Source organism: Cyprinodon variegatus, unplaced genomic scaffold, assembly GCF_000732505.1.
Source record: "Cyprinodon variegatus isolate N-32 unplaced genomic scaffold, C_variegatus-1.0 Scaffold234, whole genome shotgun sequence".
NCBI classification, from domain to species: domain Eukaryota; kingdom Metazoa; phylum Chordata; class Actinopteri; order Cyprinodontiformes; family Cyprinodontidae; genus Cyprinodon; species Cyprinodon variegatus.
In genome coordinates this window covers 346,283-365,778 of record NW_015150687.1, presented here as the reverse complement: position 1 = coordinate 365,778, position 19,496 = coordinate 346,283, and the positions used below count along the sequence as shown (strand labels likewise).

The following is a 19,496-nucleotide window of genomic DNA, read 5'->3' as shown; positions in this document are numbered from 1 at the left end:
TCTTTCTTCACGAAGTTTGCATGTTCTCCATGTGTATGTGTTAGTTCCCTCTGGGTACTCTGGCTTCCTCCCACAGTCCACAAACTTCTTGGCTTCTTTATATTCTTCTTCTGTGTACATACCGGTAGTTGTATTTCAACCTGGAGAGTCTCACGCATAGAAAAGCTGCAATTAGAATATTTTAATAGTTATTTATACATGTAACAATCATTCTTCAAAATATTTCTTTCTAAGGAAAACCAAATGATTGAGATGATTCGTAGCATGCATATAGCGTGGAGCATGCATATAGCGACAGTGGAGAGGAAAACTCCCTTTTAACAGTAAGAAACCTCTAACAGAACCAGGCTCAGCGTGAGTGGCCATCTGCCGAGGCCGACTGGGGTTCAAGGTGACAGAAGCAGATGATGACATAAATGAAATAAGTTATTTGGTGATTATTCCCTGGCAGAGGACTTTAATGCTGTGATTCAACATACGCTTGGATGAGTAACCTAGAAAAGGATTAGAGTGATCTTACCCCGGCATCCGGACACTGGTGGTGGAATAAGTCAGAGAATGAGCGGGACAGAGAATGAGGAAGAAGGTGGGTTGAGGCAGGTGACAGTTAACATGCTACGGGAGAGAGAAGCTGAGCCAGGAGCTAGATGAAGGGGATCTTGCAAGATGTTTGGCTTCAGAGAGGGTGCGGCCCCGAGTTGATTGGCTGGAGCTAAACAAGGGACATCCCAGGTGGTTCGGGTGAAGCTGATAAGAGTCTTCCAGATTGAATTTCCGCTTAAGCTTCCTGTGTCTGCATAAAATTCACTAGCAGAAAAAGGTACGTCTTTTGTTTATAAGAGACATTTGGCAGTAAAATGTACTTAACTTTTTTAAATCAACTCTTCTTAGTAAGTAAAACCAACTTAGATTTTATTGAGTGAAATCTACAAGGAATTTATATGTGGAAAAAGTTACCCAGCTTTTTCTCAGTAGACGGTACTCCAGTTTTGTCAGTGTAGCTGAGCTCTATTCTCCCACAGTTAAGGAGTAATGTGATAATAAAATCTGCCTTTTGATCCGCTGGGGATCCTACATACGCATTGTAGAAGTTTAATGGAGGTAGATGGCATTTACTCAGCCTGATTGGCATGTAGCTTATAAGAAGTTTCCTGATTTAGATACATTTTATAAGATGTTTTCTAAGAACCTGTCTAAATGACTTTGCGTAGATAAATGTGAGCATCAAAGAGAAAGATGCATTTCCTTTTTATTCATTTAGCTGTGGGCAACAGCAAGAGCAGAGCTCTTATGGCTATTGGCTTTTACTAAAAGCCAGTGTCCATCATGTCTTTGAAAGCTACTAAACCCACGAAAATCTATATATTATCAATATATATTTGCAGGATCTACTGTTATGCAATTGAGCAACACCTTCTAATTAATCTGAATGGAAAAAGGAAGCTTTACCCTAATTTCAGCAGGACTACATGTCAATGAGAATCATTGCAACTTCAGCATCACTTTTCATATCTTTCTCCCTCTTTTGCTCCTTTCAAATGGAGAAGATTTATCCAATGTCCTTCATGTTTTTTTAATGTCTCTGGTTTCCTAGTCTCTTTTCCTTTTCTTTTTAATGGGGAAACCGTTTCTCGGGCTGCTGCTGCACATGCATTGTGCTGCAGTTGTGCAGACTTGTAGCTGTTTGGTTAGCGTCTCCCAATGATCTTCATCACCGGTTGTTATTTTGCTCGTTAGTACTATTTTATCCCTCGTCTGCATCTGTACTTTCAATATAGCAAGCTGTCATGCCGCTTCACTAACTGGTTCCAAGCCTTGTGTATATAATATGAAATTCTATGCTTGTGGGCATGTTTCTGATTATTAGTGGAGGAAATAATACATCAACAATAACATATATGTAAACAGTCAGCGATGTCAGGCAGTAAAAAGAGAAATTGTTCCACATTGTCCCTTTAAATCCCTCCAGAGGCCAGCCAAGTTGGGCTTTTACTCCTAATCCTAATAAAATACACTGCAGTTTGTGGTTCTTGTATGACTAAGCTCTAAGCTTATTTCTATTATTCTGATTGTTTAGATATTTTAAATAAAAAAGTAAGTTATTGTATATTATAAAGGGAGAAATCTGACATATGAAAATGTCCCCTACAGGTGATTGAATGCATTACACAAGGCCGAGTCCTGCAGCGGCCCCGTACCTGTCCCAAGGAGGTGTACGACCTGATGTTGGGCTGCTGGCAGCGGGAGCCCTACATGAGGCTAAACATCAAGGAAATCCACAGCATGCTGCAGAGCTTGGCAAAGGCCTCACCTGTCTACCTGGATATATTGGGCTGATGCATCAGCAGCTGTGTATGTACTTTGTGTGCATGTGTGCTTCCTACCTAAATGGGTGTTTGGGTGCTGGAGAATATGTTAGGATGCAGTGAGGGTAGGAAGAGAAGGCGGTGTGACTAAATCAATGTACAGAACCTGGTTGTAAATGTGACTGTAAAATGCAAACTGTCCCTGTCCTCATTCCATGAAGATCAGCCTTAAATTTTGAGTTTCGATTTAGTTTTGTTTTTTATTCATTTGCAGATTTTCTGAGGCATGTTTCAGAGAGTGAAATGAAAATATACACAGGATTATGTCCTTTGACTCAAATTAGAGATCAGGAATAAACAAAAAACAAGTAGATAGGTCAACCTCCACCATGTGAATACATTACCACACTGGGTTTCTTATTTGCTGGGAGTAAAAAATAAAAATAAGGGAAAAAAAACAGCAAAAAGCCGGAAACACTCATTGACTGAGAATATATGGAAAATCTATGTAGATAGAGCTTTTTAATTCTAGTTGATTTAAATCTGGTATTTAAGTCATGTATATGTAAAAAAAACTTTTACACACAAGTGAAAAAAACGATTAATTCAAAATTGTGAAATAAAAGGGAATCTATTTTACATTGTTAATTTAAAAAAAAGCATATTTTGTGAATATCTGTTCATATTTTACTCTTGTTAAAAATATCATGATGTGTTAGTGGGAAACGGTTGTTAAGGCTTTGTTTTAATCAGCAGAGCTATTTGAAGCACAGAGGTGTGAGAATGAGGGCAGTGGTTGTTTTTAGTTCTCCATTTGTCTGTCGTTCACCTGCAGTGCCATTGAGTATAAAAGGAAAACTTGGTTTTGTGGCTCGTCTCTGACTGATGTTTCAGAGCCGGATTTCAAACATTTTGGGCTCCTAAAAGACCGATTGATGTATGGGCTGTGAGGGCTTTCTAATGCTATATCAGGATTTATTTATTTATTTATTTGTCTGGCTTTAGTATTTTTAATATTTACTTCTTTATATCCAGTGGCTTGAGAAATATGCTATACCCCTGGGACTTTTTTCATATTTTAACTTATTACTACCAACTTAAAGGTATAAAATTAGAATTGTATGTGATCAACCATTACAAGTGACGCATATATATTTTTAAACTTTTTTAAAAATGGTTTTCCGCTTTACACTAATTGCAAACATGCTTTTTAAAGTTTACATCTATGTGTCAACAAGTCATTTCCACACTGAGACATGGGGGTAACAGTATCATACTGCGGGGAGGGTTTTTACATGGTTTTTACATGTACATGGAAAGAGTTTATGGGAAGATTGATAGTAGTGAATACAAGGTGACCCTGGAAGAAGAAAAAAAGACTAAAGATAGAGATTTTCTCCAAAGGACAGAGAGTTAGAGCCACTATAGAATAATTTAGACTAAAGAATTGTTACTATTAAACAAAACTCATATTATTGGATGAACAATATTGAATATTGCCTTATTTTCTAAGTCCAGCTTCCCTGTCCCAGTTAAAGTGAAGCATCCCCACAACATTATGCTGCCACCACCATGCTTTACTGGTGTGTTTCGCTGTAAGTGATGTGCAGAGAAATATCCTGCTATAATTAGTGTTTTTTTCATGCAGGTCAAACATCATACTCTCATCTGATTCGGGCATCTTCTTCCACATCTTTTAATTAATTGAACTTCATTAATCTTCCATTGGAGAAATTTACCTCTGAATTTAACCCATCCCCTTGTGGAGCTGCCATCGTGGGGCGCCCGGGGAGCAGTGTGGAGTAAAGGGTCTTGCTTAGAGACCCAGAGTGGCAGTCTGTGGGAGTGGGGCTGGAACTCAGAACCTCAGGATTCCAAGCTCTATGCCCTAACCAATAGGCCGTCGCTTTATGAGTCTCCCCGTGTGGTTTAGGGCAAACTGCAAATGAAGATTTCTTTACTGCCACTCTTCCATAAAAAAATAAATAAAAAAAACAGCTTTCTTCTGATTGTTATTCTGTTGTAAGATTCGTCCAACTGAGCTGCTGATCAATGCTGCTCCTCTGTAGCTACCATCGGTTTCATGGCGGCCTTTTCAATCAACAGTCTCCTCAGCCATTGTGTCAGTTCCGGTGGGCAACCGCGTTTTGCACGTTTGGTAGGTTTGTTGAGCTATTTGTTCCTCTGAGGCCTTTACAGCTGGATTTTGAAAACCTGCGTATCCCCGTCCTTCAATTTCACAATCATTCCCCGCTTTGTTTTCGGTTTCCTACATACCAAGCTTGCTCAATTCACAGCTTTTGTCGTACAATAATAAAATATGAAAAAGCTCAAGGGGTGTGAATACTTCTACAAGGCATTGTAAAAATAGAATGCTGCTATATTGCAGTAGAGTAAATTAGCATCTGATTGCCTTTAATGTAATGCTCGGGTGCTTTCATCTCGACCTCATCAAAATAACTATTGTGGGTTTTTTATTTAATATGTAAAGGAGTCACCCAATGAGTTTTGTTTGTCAGGTGCAATTTGTAGCATTTTTGTAAGCTGAAGCAAGTTTAAACACGGAGAAAACAAGCATTTTTTGTGTGTGTGTGAGTGCCACTATGTTTTTTATACACTGTTCTGTATAATAGTCCTGTGTGGGCTGTATATAAATTGCTGTCCATCCTGTACAGTTCTGATAACTGTCTATATTATTAGTAGGCTAAGTTTAATTGTATAATCTGTTCCAAGCAGGTACATCAAAACTGTGTGACACCTATTGAAAACAATGTGTTATGAGCCACTGGCAATACATACTAAATGTAAATAGGATTTTATTTGTGCGGCGTTGTATGATTTCTTCGTGTACGTTCATGATACCTGAGAGAAAACGACCCTCCTCCTTTGGCAACTTTGAATCTGAAGAGGATGTCGTTTGAACAATCTGTTTTATTTTTCTCTCTGAAGAAGAAGAAGAAAAAAAAATAAAGATTTCCTCTTTTCCTCTCCACTGTGATGGAGAGCTCGTACAGAAGCGATCTCAGATGCTGCCTGTCTGTAGGAGGAACATAGACTCTACATAACCGGATTTCTCCTCGCCAGCAGGCGCCCTAGTTGATGTGTGGCAGATGGAGGCGGCGATCTAAAGATCTCCTCCTGTCCGTCTCCGCAACCCTGACCACCTCTGACAGACTGTAGCCTATTTTGATCCTCTTTCAGATGAATAACTGTGACTTTGCATCATGAATAGTATATTATTTTGAATGTAATCTAGATGGGTGGGGATCTTTTTTGAATGTATTCTATCTTGGGGAGGGTCAATGATTTTTTTTGTAAATATACGGTAAAAGAAGAAAAAAAAAGACAAGAGTTTTCATTCCTGTGAAGATAACAAATTTTACTTATAAAATACAATGAGTGTGTGTTTCTGTTTGTGGATGCGATTGTGTGTGTGTATTTGCGCATAGAACCGAATGGAAGTGTGTGTGTGTGTGTGTGTGTGTGTGTGGAGTTGTTCTGGCGGATTTGACCCTGCTTTAATCAGCCAGTTCTATCAATCAATTCAATGCTTTGTGCATCATGTGAGTAGCTTATCCACAATTACTGGAAATGTTTCTTGTGATACTGTGCATTTAATAAAGGTGGTATGTCTTACAATAAGCTCTGCGTCCTCAAGTCCTAAATTTTATTTGAGAACAAACCTCAAATGAACTTTATCTCAGGGAAAACAGATGTTTAAATCACCCACCCAGTCACTATATGTATGGGGCCCCCTATTGATTGGGTGGGGCCCTAGCTTTTGTCTTGCTTAGTTGTTTTTTTTCTTTTGTTTGAAGGTCAAAATATCTTAATTGTTATTTTTTGAGACAAACAGTATCATAAATATATGATTTTATTCTTTAGGATGGGAGGCAATTATATGATGAGCCTTGCTGGGGAAAATTTCAGAAACCTATTTTAGATTAAAGGCAACTAAAGGTTTTTATGAACTCAATTTGGGTTTGGAATCTAACCTATGATGTTACACCTAAATAGATTTCTTGGTTCTCCCCTGTCCACAATGTGAAACATCCAAGCTCAGCTTCCAAAAGCTACTCCCAAACAATAAGTAAGCTTTTAATCAGCGTGTTATACCTAGTCGGTTAGTTCTATTGTACTATTCCACTCCGTTACCTAGTAACCTCTTAATCTGTGCCAGCTGCTTTACTGGATGGAGGCCAGAGCTATCTTTGCCGTGGATCAGTGTCACTACTGGTGGCATAACGCCATACCTGGACCCTTAAGAGCAGGGGTCAAGGGCCCCCCATGCGGTCCAGGACCACATGGGGGGTTCAAGACACCTTGGTGTCGTGAACTCAGATTGAAATTTTATGTGATTCTATTGCTCTTCATTTTTTATCATTTATATAGCATTTCAGCATTTATAAAGATTCGAAAATTACAATATCTAAAAGAAAATTAGAAATGAAAAGAAGTAATAAAAATTCTGTTTAACAGAATCTGTCAGGGGTCCCCTCCTTCATATGACTTAGTAGACATGAAGAAGCTCTCATCCTTAAAAAGGTTGGTGACCCCTGCTTTAGAGGTTGCACAGGCCATCTACGTTTGTCATTGCTAGAAAATTTTTTTTTTTGTCTCCCGAGAAAGTCTTGAGAGCTTAGAGACAGCAGATACCTTAAGAGGGATGAACATGGTTGGAGGGCCTCGACTCATCAGCATGAACAATATCTTATTTATTATATTAGTTAATTTACCTTTGGGATTAGTAAATGATTTTAAATTGGTGTCACCTGTTTATAGAAGGAGGAACAGGAAAGCTACTTTGACAGATCTATAGATTGACCTCCAGCAGGTCACTCTGAATGTCTCTGACCATTCCATTTGAAACAGACTTGATGAAGGTGGACTAAAGGCCTAACATCCTCTAGGAAGCCATGTGTTCACTGCCATGACCCCTTTGGAGTTCCATTGGCAGTGACCATAGAATACTAGAACTACCCGGCTTTGCATCAATTCTTCAGTTTTATGTTCTCTGAGACTATGCAATAACCCTTGATCTTTTTCATTGAGATCAAATAACAATTGCATCCCTTTGTCCCTAACTCATACCATGTCCTTATCAGTATGCATATCCAGCAGGATTTGTCTTTTTAAATATTTTAAAGGAGTATATTTAAATTGTCATCTTTTTTTTATTAAAGCATTGCAGATTTGCTGGACTTAATGGCCCCAAGCAAAAATCAGAAACTGCAAGGAAGTGAGGAAGGAAGCATACAAGGAGGGGGGTTGAGTAAGGAAGGAAGGAATACAGGGGTGGAAGGACAGAAGAGACAATCAGAGGGTAGAAGAGAAGGAAGGAAGGAAGGAAGCAAGGAAGGAAGGAAAACATGGAAGGAAGGAAGGAATACATGGAAAGATGGATACACAGAAGATAAATGAGGGGAAGGATAAAAGAAAAAAGGAAAGATGGACAAAAGGAAGGATAAGTGTACAACGATGAGTGGAGAGATACAAAGAGAGGGAGAAAAAGGGAAAGGGAGACAAAGGGAACAAGGGAGGAAAGAAACCACAAGAGAGGAAACAAAGGTAAAGAAAGAAATAAGGACATAAATAAGGGGAAATAAAATGATGGATTCAAAGAATAAACGACATTGAGGAAAAACAATATTTGAACACTGGAAAAGGGGGTAAAAACTTAAAATAGAAATATTTTGCTATAACAATTGTCTCAGTCATCTTAGTCATCTAGCTGTTGGTTTAAGAGCCAATATCAGTGAAACCAACTTGCAGAGGCTTAGTGACAGGACTGAGGCCCAGCGGACCTCCAGCAGGAAACATAGTGTGCATGAAGGCTACATGAGGAAACTCACCACTCAGATCTGCTGGGCTGCCAGAGACTTCATGCCGGTGTGACTAATGATGACTTATATCGGCTTACCGGTGTGAAAACGTCATGCATTGGACACTTAAATAGGTGCAACACCACCATTTTTTTTTTTTTTATATATATAAAAGTGGGTAATAATGTGTGCTTTTTTATGTATTCATTTCTGGATCCAAGCTTTACTTTGTATATAGACATTTCAATTAAATAGTCATTCAAGAGAAACCTCTACAGAATTTCTCTAACTAAAAAGTTGCATCAAAAACCATAAAAATCCCTTCAATAAGCCACCTGGTCACAGCAGGGTTCCCAGGAGCCCCGTCTATCTACACTGGGCTTTCAAAACAAACAAAATGCTTTCTTTCCCTATTATTTCTGGTGCAAATCATTCAGTTTTATATTAACATTAATATTTTTTTAACCTGTCAGATGGTGTTTCACATTACTAGCTCCAAACGAATTCCCTCTCCTACAAACTAATGACTCCTAAAGTGAGGCTGAAACTCAATCTGTTGTTTTTTGGTGCTGGGCTCCTAGGAAGTGCCAGCTGCCCTGAGTGTCATGAAAGTTATCCAGTAGACACCATTTGTTTCTAACAATAACTGCTGGTGAGTGACACAGACAGTTGGCTCACAGGCCTTCACATACAAGGACAAAGCAGCTACAGCACACTTCAGGTTTATACTTTGGTTTTAGTGCTTGGTTAATACTGACTGAAATCAATGATCTCATTCCTTTTTCATCTATATTTAAAACATATCCAGTATCATTTTTTCAAGGCATTTGATTTTTTTAAAATAAAGGATAGGACAGTAAATAAAGGATTCAGATTTAAAAAAACAAAAACAAAAAAAAAATTGTTAGACTGCTGTTTTTCAGTAGTTTTAGTCCAAAGTGAAATGTGCATTTCTGACTAAAAAAGGATGATTACTTTTCCTAGTTTTTAACTATTTTAGAGAAACAAAAACAACTTAAAATAGAACCTCAAAGTCCACACAAATGTGATCTGAAAGGATAATTTGTTGATGAATTCAATATAAGAATTGTCACCATCAAGTCAAACCACCATAAAGCGACAGGAGTGAAAGAAAATAAGAAATGTCAAATGTATTTTACATTTTTAGACTTTTTTTTATATACAAATTAAGAAGACTCAAGTAAGTAAGAATAAGTATGTCGTGGGTTTATGCCAGAGTAGTGCAGCTGCTTCTAATAAAGGTAAGATGTCACTAGAAAGTTATTTTAGTATTTCAGGGAATAAGACTGCCTTGCATTGGTTTATTAGTCACAGAGATGTCTGCCTGAAGTATTTACTTTGGTGATTATATCATAAAGCTAATCAAAACATAGGATTCAAAAATAAATTTAAATAATTGCAAAGAAGCTATATTATGGTAAATGGTTATATTCCAAACATCAACAGGCATAACTCTGACCTGATAGTTGTCCACCATGTCTGTCAGCCACAACATGTCATTGCTGAAGTGATTAGTGTGTAAGAATATTATTGGAAAATTAGGTGGAAGGAGAGTGCAATAAAAGGCACACTATCAACAGTGGAAAAACAGAGGATTGTGTAATAACGTGTAATTTATTTTCTTCTGATTTATTGAAATAGTCTGTGTTTATATGCACCTATACTGAGTAAACTGAGGTTTTCTAGATATATTTTTTTCCCTAAGCTAAAAAGCTAAAGAACTATTTTGACATGGAACATAAATATTTTCACAAGATTTTTCAATATTCATTGTATATATATATATATATATATATATATATATATATATATATAAAACAGCCAATTAGGCTGTCCTGCAAGATGAGGGACTATAAATATGACAGATTATGACGACCACTTTTCTTTTTTACTAAAATAGTTAAGTCTATAGGATTTAAGAAATATTACCAGAATAAGGTCATATTTGTACAAAAATAAAGACCTAATATTTGGTCTATGAAAAATTAAGTCATAATATAGGTTTATGAGAATAAAGTTTTTATATTAAATGTTGTCATATTGTTACAAAGATAGTAAAGGCACTATATTAGATCTATGAGGGAAAAATTACAATAAAAATGCAGCATTGTTCCAGAAATAAATAAATATATATTCCAGAAATAAATATATATATATATAGATATAAGCTATTATAAAATATTAATAAAAAGGTTCTGACAATAAAAAGCATTTTACCTTCTTCCGTTGAAATGCAGGGCTAAGACCGCATTTTTCACTGTTAAGTCAGACCTGGATTCTTTAATGTCATGACTTGTTTTTGTAATCTAAAAAAATATTATTATAGTATGGCCCTTGTACCGTTTTGACAAATAGGAAATAAAAAGACAATGTGCAAACGTTTGGAGGTTTTCACTTCCTTCAAAGGATGTGTGCCATATTTATTGTATTCTAAATTTACACTTTAAAAAAGTCTGCTCATGTCATAGAATCATTATGAAAGTTAACGCAAAAAATTCAATGTACATTTCTTTACATAGAGGGTAAAAGTAGAGGCATGAAGGTGGCAAGATCCATGTCAAGGCTCAAACGAATCATAAAACAGGTATAAATAAATAGAAAGTGCTAGCTTTAACAGAAAAATTAAAAGAGTTAAGGGGGAAAGAAAAAGAAAAGTTAATCCCCGGCAAAAATTCAACAAGCCTTTGTGGTCTGACACGAGCAGAGAGGAGAAGCACCGGATCAAGTCTTTTATAAATTAAAAACTACACTGTGCTTTAAAATCTTCAAACTAAAGATTAAAATCTAGAGGCAAAGCTCTTTTCTTACATTCTTCGCTTTCGTGTCCGCAGCCATAATACAGAAAAATCTGACTGGATTCTCAAACCGCAGTGTCCTCTTAGGCTTCCAGTCGATTCTCTTCATTTTAATTACTCGATGAAAAAAAAGACCAAACAAGACAGACCTTTAGAGTCCGATTTCTGCATGTCAGTTTATATGCTACTTAATATTCAAGACTTAAGCTATATTTGATGTAACCATTTGAAAGGGTTAAACGCTTTGGGATATCTTTAAAGAAAAAATACAAAATTTCATGACAGGGTCATTTAAAGGTCATGCACGCTGCAAATAACTGCATGCTTTAAGTCATGGTCACCCATCCAAACACTTTTTATTTATTTTAACACACACAGCAGCTTCATCAGAGGTGTTCTCTTGACTTCTGAATGTGGAGTATTTATATGAAGGGCCCTTCACATGTCACAGGAAGAGAAGCAGCCTGCAACACTCACCTGATAAAGAAAAGTTAAGTGGATTGATTATCAACTTTATATATATTTTCTATATATTTATATAAATCTCTTCTCTTCCTTTCCCCATATGAACATTTTATTCCAATTGTTCTCTTTTTGCTTTGTTTACAATGTAACAAGTTACGGTGACGGGCCTTAAATTACAATCACCAAAAACAAACTGAGAAGATAGAGGGGGGAGAGAGAAAGAGGGGGAGATAGGAAGAGAGAGAGAGAAATTAGGGCGGGGCCAGGGAGGACCGCGGCTGTCTGCTGCCCCTTCACTGACAGTTGCAGCACAGAGGACAAAGTCTGTTTGATGCTCGGACATCAAAGAGGAGGCGGCGGAGGCTCGCTCCCTGAGGAGCTGCTCTCTCTGAGCTGGAGGTTCTCCAGCGCCACGTCTAAAGGCATGATGTCCACGCAGCCCATGGCTCCGAAGTCGGCGAAGTCTCGGCGCTCTTCCTCGTCAGAGGAGGAGCTTTCCTCGTGCATTAGCGTCGACAGAAGCAGCTCCTGGACGAACAAGCTGCGGTCGGCTCGCTCTCCTTCTAGGGATTGACGCTCTGCTTCGGACATCTTGGGTTCATTCAACCTGTCAGAAAAAAAGAAAAAAAAGTTCAAGCCATTAATCCTTTATAGGACAAGCAGAGAGATATGTTGAAACTAGAAAATTCAAGTCAATAGTAAAAAGGGGGGATAGAGCAAATATACTTAACATAAAAAGAAATGCAAAAATCAAGGTCAATGTAATTACCAAAAAAAGTCACTTCCCTAATGTGCAAAAAAAAAAAAAAAGAAAAAAAAACAGAACGCAGAGTGATTCTGTAAGAAATTTGTAAAAACCAGAAACAAACATTTTTTTTTCTCACAACATAAATTATATTTTAAACTTGAAATTAACTTTTGAACTTCATTTACTTCAAATGTTAAGTTTTTAACTTTTTTTTTTTAACTCAATTTCCAGTAGGTTGGGTATCAAACACAGCAGGGAACAATACATTACTGGTTATATTCTATGAAGCAGCTGCACTCAGCTTTAGGACAGAGGTGGACCTTACAGACCCGGCAGCAAATCTGACCTCATCATTTTGCCTTGTTTGCTACAAAGTTCATTATTCAAGTTATATACCATAAAATATATCCATTCATTTAGCAACAAGGTTACTTCCATTATATTACCACATGCTGACCCCTGACCCCAATTTACGTGTTTGGCTTATTTTCTTTTACAGGTAACTAAAAAAATCCCATAAACCTCAGAAACTCTGCGCAGTTATAGTTAATTCAGCTCATACTATGGTAGCATTTTGGATCCGTTGCCATGCTTATATATTCAGCTTCTAGTGCAACCAACAAAAAAATAATTTTTCTGTAAAAGCCTCAATCTATGAGCAGGACAACTATTAATCACGCACTCAGACAGGGGAGTGGCAAGAGAAAGCCGTTGTCAAAACAAAGCTTTTTTAGTTTTTTCTACAGGTCATACAGCACACACATCAGGTGGCAGAAGATGCTCTATTAAGATGAGAACCAAAAACCAAACTTTTTGACCTGCATATAAACCAAAACCCTGATCAAAGCAACCTCTGAGTGAAACATGGCAAAGGCAGCATCATGCTGCGGGGACGTTTTATTGATTTTTTCGAATGTATAATGGATTCAGCCTGACTCACCGTGCTAATAGAAACTGTGAGCTTTGCGAGGAGGATGAGGGATTGTTTTCACCCACAGCGTTGGTGTTGGCAGTGGACGAGCTGGGTGGGGGGACAGAGTTGCCCGTGTTGCTGGGATTGTTGCCACGTCGCGTTGCATGGCGGCCCGCCTCTACCTGCTGTCGGGCCGCCTGGGCCTGCTGCCGCTCCAGCTGCAGCTGCATCTGGAGCTGGTGGAGTTGGGAGGCTGAAGGGCCTGACGAGTTTATCTGCCCCCCTGCAGCCCGCCGCACGCCTGACAGTTGAGACAGCAACTCTGCAGGAGACAGCAAACAGCTTTAGTCTTTTTCTTGTATGACTACATTTTAAATTAATTCACCAAAGGGAAAAACAGAAGCATGGATGGAAAAAAAACAAAGAGTGGAATGATTGGGAATTGGAAAGAGATGCAGAATCAAACAGCTGCTAGATTCTCACCCACAAAAAACCACAGACTGCCAAGATTAATGGATTTTACCTTTAGAGCCCAGCTAAGCCAATAAAGTCTGAAAATGCAATACTTTCGTTATACTCAAGAAGACTTGTAGAAACCCTGAAATTTGTGTTAATTGTTACAATGTCCCATTTAGCCCTGTGTTTTAGGGACTGCCCTACTTTAACTTGGACATGTTAACAAACACCGATATATTTTATCGTTCCCGACAGCTGTGCTAGGCCCAAAAGTTTGGACACACCTTCTCATTCAAAGAGTTTTCTTTATTTTAATGACAATGAAAAGTGTAGATTCACACAGAAGGCATCAAAATTATGAACACATGAAATTATATAATTAACAAAAAAGTGTGAAACAACTGAAAATACCAACTTTTGCTTTGATTACTGCTTCGCACACTCTTGGCATTCCCTTGATGAGCTTCAAAAGGTAGTCAACTGAAATTGTTTTCACTTTACAGGTGTCCCCTGTCAGGTTTAATAAGTGGGATTTCTTGCTTTATAAATGGGGTTGGGACCATCAGTTGTATTGTGCAGAAGTCAGTAGGATACACAGCTGATAGTCCTGCTGAATAGACTTTTTAGAATTTTTATTATGACAAGAAAAAAAGCAGGTAAATAAAGAAAAACAAGTGGCATCATTACTTTAAGAAATGAAGGTCAGTCAGTCAGAAAATTTGGCAAAACTTTGAAAGTGTCTCCAGGTGCAGTCGCAAAAACAATCAAGCGCTACAAAGAAAAAGTTCATCCGAGTCACCAGCCTCAGAAATCGCAGGTTAACAGCAGGTCAGATTAGAGACATGGTCAATGCCACACAGAGTTCTAGCAGCAGATACATCTCTAGAACTGTTAAGAGGAGACAGTGTGAATCAGGCATTCACGGTAGAATAGCTGCTAGGAAACCTCTGCTAAGAACAGGCAACAAGCAGAAGAGGCTTGCTTGGGCTAAAGAGCACAAGGAATGGACATTAGACCAGTGGAAATCTGTGTTTTGGTCTGATGTGTCCAAATTTGAGATCTTTGGTTCCAATCATTGTGTTTTTGTGCAAGGTAGAAAAAGGTGATAGTCTGGGGGTGGTTTGCTGGGGACACTTGGTGATTTATTAAAAATTGAAGGCATACTGATCCAGCATTGCTACCACAGCATCTTGCAGAGGCATGCTATTCCATCCGGTTTGCATTTACTTGGACTATCATTTATTTTTCAACAGGACAATGTCCCCAAACACACCTTCAGGCTGTTTAAGGGCTATTTGACCAAGAAGAAGAGTGATGGGGTGCTGCACCAGATGGCCTGGCCTCCACAATCACCGGACCTGAACCCAATCGAGATTGTTTGGGGTGAGCTGGACCGCAGAGTGAAGGTAAAAGGGCCAACAAGTGCTAAGCATCTCTGGGAATTCCTTCAAAACTGTTGGAAGTCCATTTCAGGTGACTACCTCTTAAAGCTCATCAAGATAATGGTAAGAGTGTAATCAAAGCAGTAATCAAAGCCAAATGTGGCTACTTTGAAGAACCTAGAATATAAGACATATTTTCAGTTGTTTCACATTTTTTGGTTAAGTATATAATTCAACATGTGTTAATCCATAGTTTTGATGCCTTCAGTGTCAATCTACAATTTTCATAGTCACGAAAATAAAGAAAACTCTTCGAATGGGAAGGTGTGTCCAAACTTTTGGGCTGTAATGTATATCACAACATCATTTAATTCAACATCAATGATATGACTCCCCAACTGTTTTTTGATATTTCAATAAACATAAGTCTGATGACAGCATTTGTCACTGATTGATATTCTGAGTTTTATATGTTTCTGCTTTTTAAAGCAAATATTTCTAAAATATTACAGTGGAAGAGTTTCATAAACATGGCAAAATTATTCTTTGTACAGACGTCTGTAGTCTTTCTGAGGCTTTCATCTTTTTACCGTTGATAATAAAGGAAATCATATCAACCGATATTAAGAAATGTATCGCAATATACATTTTGATCATATTATCCAACCCTAACCTGTACTGTATGTTAACTTTGTGTTGCAGCCTCTTTGGAATAATCTACCAATCCATTTTAAAGCTGCTCATAACTCAGGGGGAGTATTGGTAAGGGTGTTGCAATATGATACACATATGATACCTGGGTCATAATATGATATTATCACAATATATTGTGATATTCTACCCAGCTAATACCTAAAATAAATGTAAATATAAAAGACAAGTGCTGTATATGTTCATCAGAAGATGATGATCCTTCAAATGACATTGCGTCAAAACATTTTATTTATTATTTAATAAAAGGGTTGTTGCACATTTTCACTGAAAAGAAAAATATATAGTTACACACTCTGTCATCATTAAATAGGAGGCAAAAGGGTTTTTTTCATTTAAGTCACTGTGTAGACATCTCAAAGTAATCATTACACCACTGGAACCACTATAAGTGAGATTATTAAAGATAAAGTACCCCGAGTTTCTAATAATAGAAAAAAAAAGAGAAATAAATTGTCTCCTATTCTAAGAGAAATAGTTTTTCCCCCTATTTTAGAAAAAAACAAAACAAAATCATATTGGTACCTGAAAGATCATTATATTGGACAGCTGAAAATCGCAAAATTATTGCTAAATTGATTTATTTCACACGCCTACTCTTAACAACCTTTAAACATACACCTTTTTCATTTGTTTTTAAACTTATGCATTTTTAATGCATGTCTTCATTTTTTCCCCTTCTATTTATTTTTTTTACTCTTCCTGTGCAGCACTTTGTTGTAAAGTGGTATATAAATAAGTTGACACAGACTCAACTTAAAAATCCCTGTTGAGTTCTTCTCAATGTACATGTCTTAGATTTTATTTTGTCACACTATTCGACTCATGAGGTGGGGGGGGGGGGGACGCCAAGTTCTCAATATATGGTTGGTGTTTTATATGCATAAAGATTATTTCTGTTAAAAGCTACATTCAGGTGCCGAAGTCCAGTAGGAACCAGACTCTCACCTGCAATGGGGTCCATCGTCTCTCTGTTACTGGGGGTGTAAGCGGAGCTCTGTGATGAGGAGGATGACAGTCCCCCTGTGGAGCCGCTAGTAAAGTGCATATTTGTCCGTCGAGCTCTGGGACCGCCCAATCCTCGTCCTGGGTGGAACATCCTGCGTACATGCCGTACACTACTGGACTCATCGTACAAAGGAACCGTTAAGGTAAAACCCTCTCAGTGTATGATGCAAACATAAATGACTTTAATCAAATTAACAAGCATGCCGAAAGACGGCAATGTGCTGAGGCATAAAGGATATTAAATCTCTTGGCGCTCTATGCTCAAGGGTGAGGTGAGCCGTAAAGTCATCCGTCACGTGGTTTGGATCGCCTCCCGGCAAAGCAGCACAGATTGGACAGATCTGAAATGAGAAGGAGAGAGAGAAAAGGTTCTGTTAGGCATTAAAAAACAAAAACACAAACAGCTGCATATTTAAGAGCAGTTATTTTACAACGAGGTCATCACAGACGTCCATCCCCGTGAACACTGGGGACGCAACTCAATGGGAAAGTAAATGATTCTTATTTCTTATTTCAGCTGTTGTGTATATTATCTGCGACATATGAATCAAGATGCTATGACAGAAAAAATTTGATTGACAGATGAATGTTGATATATGATTGCCCAAATTAAGATGTACGTATAACTAACTGGCCTGCATAAGATAACAAAAAATATATACATACAGATTTTAAGATAGGATTTTTTTTTTTTAACTTAAATTTTCTAACTTTTGTTTTTTTTTTTTACTGTCCGGTAAAGAGTACATTTAGACTACGTTCAAATTGCAGCCTGAAGTGACCCAAATCCGATTTTTTTGCCTATATGCGACCTGGATCTGATCATTTCATGGCTCTCTGAACAACACAGATCCCATTTTTTCCATTGCGACCCAGGCCACTTGGCTATGTGGTCCTGAATCTGATACGAATCTGATTTTTTAAAATGCGACCTGTGAAAGGCCAGGTCGGATTCATCAGACCTGAACGTAATTAATACCCGACAAAAATCACTATTCTGCGTTTTGCTACGCAGAAGCGGCAAGAAAAACAACAACGATGGCAGATGATGATGCGGAGAGCAGTATTTATGTTTAACATGAAAAGATTGTGTTTTTATGGTGGGAAAAGACCACTAGATGCTCGCCGACACTAACATCCATGTTTACTTCTGTAAACACAGAGCACGCTGACCTGTGACGTCATTGCGTTCTTTACTGCGCAGGGGGGACACTTGGGTTGTATGACTGCACTTCACACAGGAGATCACATACAAGTCGCATATATTTGGAAATGTGAACAGCAACGCAAAAAAAAATAAAACTTGGATTTCACAAAAAAAAAATCAGAATTGAGCATCAAGGTCTGCAGTGTGAACATAGCCTTATATACATGTTTAAGCCAGAATGGTTTAAAATTTAAATATGACTTCCCTACGACTTTAAATGGCAGAGTTCAGTCTGTCTTAAAGGCGGTGCTTTCCCTCAAGACTGACAATGATTTTTTTTTCACTTTCGGCTACTTTAGATTACATGAAATGTAAATAATTGCAAATATAAGTAATAATAAGTTGTGAGTCCAAAAGAGATTTGATTCTTAAGAAACAGGTGCAATACAGTAAGTCCAAGTTGAGTTGCCATACGATGATGTCATAAGAAGAGACAGGGCCCCGAGATCTGACCACCCGAGTATTTTTCTACATTGTCCTCCTCCAATAATAAAAAAACTGCTAAAACTATAACCTTATGCTCTAAATTTAAAGTATTTATATAATTCCTTTATATGTTTCTATTCACTATTACTTTTTTACTTTTATTTAATAACTTTTTATTTTGTTATTTATTTATTTATTTTCTTTTGCTTAAACCCCTGGTGATTGTTCACTGTAAATTGTATTTTGTCTCTGTATTATAACATTTTTCTAATAAGTTTATTAAAAAAAAAAATCTGACCACCCGAGCAGATCTGGTACCTACAAGGGCACTGGATGAAAAATGCAGACCAAGTATAGTTTTGCTCCACATTAAACTCTCACATCAAAGCTTTTACAAGGTAACATTAGGACACCCTAAGCCTCCATAGAGTAACCAAAGTTTGAAATACAGACTAATTATCTTATAACTATGATGGGTATGATCACAAAACATATCACTTTTTCACCTCAACATTAAAGGCCATCAAAAATAATAGAATCAGAACCACTGATGAAAGGTTAAACCAAAGCAGCTGTCCCTCTTTTATCCCACTACTTTGACACACATGAATACAACTGAACAGGTTTCTAACATTGCACACATTTTAGCAGCAGAGCACGAAGATCCTACAAATTAAAAAGGAGTTATATATACAAACTTCAAAAACAATAATGTCTATGATAAAGAAAATAAAAAGTTCTTTTTGTGGGATCTTTTACTGGCCCTGGACCTTCTGACATTTCCAATTTTAGGAGTAACAGACTGTAAAATAGTGTCAAAACAACTGAAGAGGCCAGACTTAATGAGTTACAGAAACTTCTACATTTTAACCTGTGTATGGAGCTTGTTTTTCTAGTAAGTTTACTGAGGTGAAACTGTGGCAGTATGTTTTTTTTTTTTTACCCTTGTTCTCTGGTTTAGTGCATTTTGTTTCGGAAAAACTAAAAAAGTGTGCCAAGTTTCGGCGGGCATGATAATAAAAGTCTATTTGTACAAGGTAGACGAGCAGCCATTTATGTAAAGGCAAAAACTGTTTTTCATTCATGCACGACTTAAAGAGGAGGGTCTGAAATTTACTTTTTGACTCAACAGCCAAATGAAAGAAGATAAGAAACCAACCAACAAAACCCATTTGTGTACATTTCAATAAAAACACCAAGTGACCAGAGGTACAATATCGCGCATATTTTTTATAT

General features: G+C 37.5%; 2 protein-coding genes across 2 annotated transcripts in view; one reads left to right on the top strand and one right to left on the bottom strand.

Annotated features, from left to right (window-relative positions):
• The window catches only part of LOC107088955 (BDNF/NT-3 growth factors receptor-like), a 30,002-nt gene extending 27,455 nt beyond the window's left edge, over positions 1-2,547 (top strand). Inside the window, exon 22 of the mRNA XM_015381430.1 lies at positions 2,152-2,547. Within this exon, the coding sequence (XP_015236916.1) occupies positions 2,152-2,337 (186 nt within the window). The 3' untranslated portion in view covers positions 2,338-2,547. The remainder of the gene's footprint in view (positions 1-2,151) is intronic.
• Positions 2,548-10,538: 7,991 nt separating this feature from the next.
• Positions 10,539-19,496, bottom strand: part of kcmf1 (potassium channel modulatory factor 1) — a 13,235-nt gene continuing 4,277 nt past the window's right edge. Inside the window, exons 4-7 of the mRNA XM_015381421.1 lie at positions 16,867-16,968; positions 16,568-16,751; positions 13,098-13,392; positions 10,539-12,016 (exon numbers count right to left, since the gene is read on the bottom strand). Of these exons, the coding sequence (XP_015236907.1) occupies positions 11,752-12,016; positions 13,098-13,392; positions 16,568-16,751; positions 16,867-16,968 (846 nt within the window). The 3' untranslated portion in view covers positions 10,539-11,751. The remainder of the gene's footprint in view (positions 12,017-13,097; positions 13,393-16,567; positions 16,752-16,866; positions 16,969-19,496) is intronic.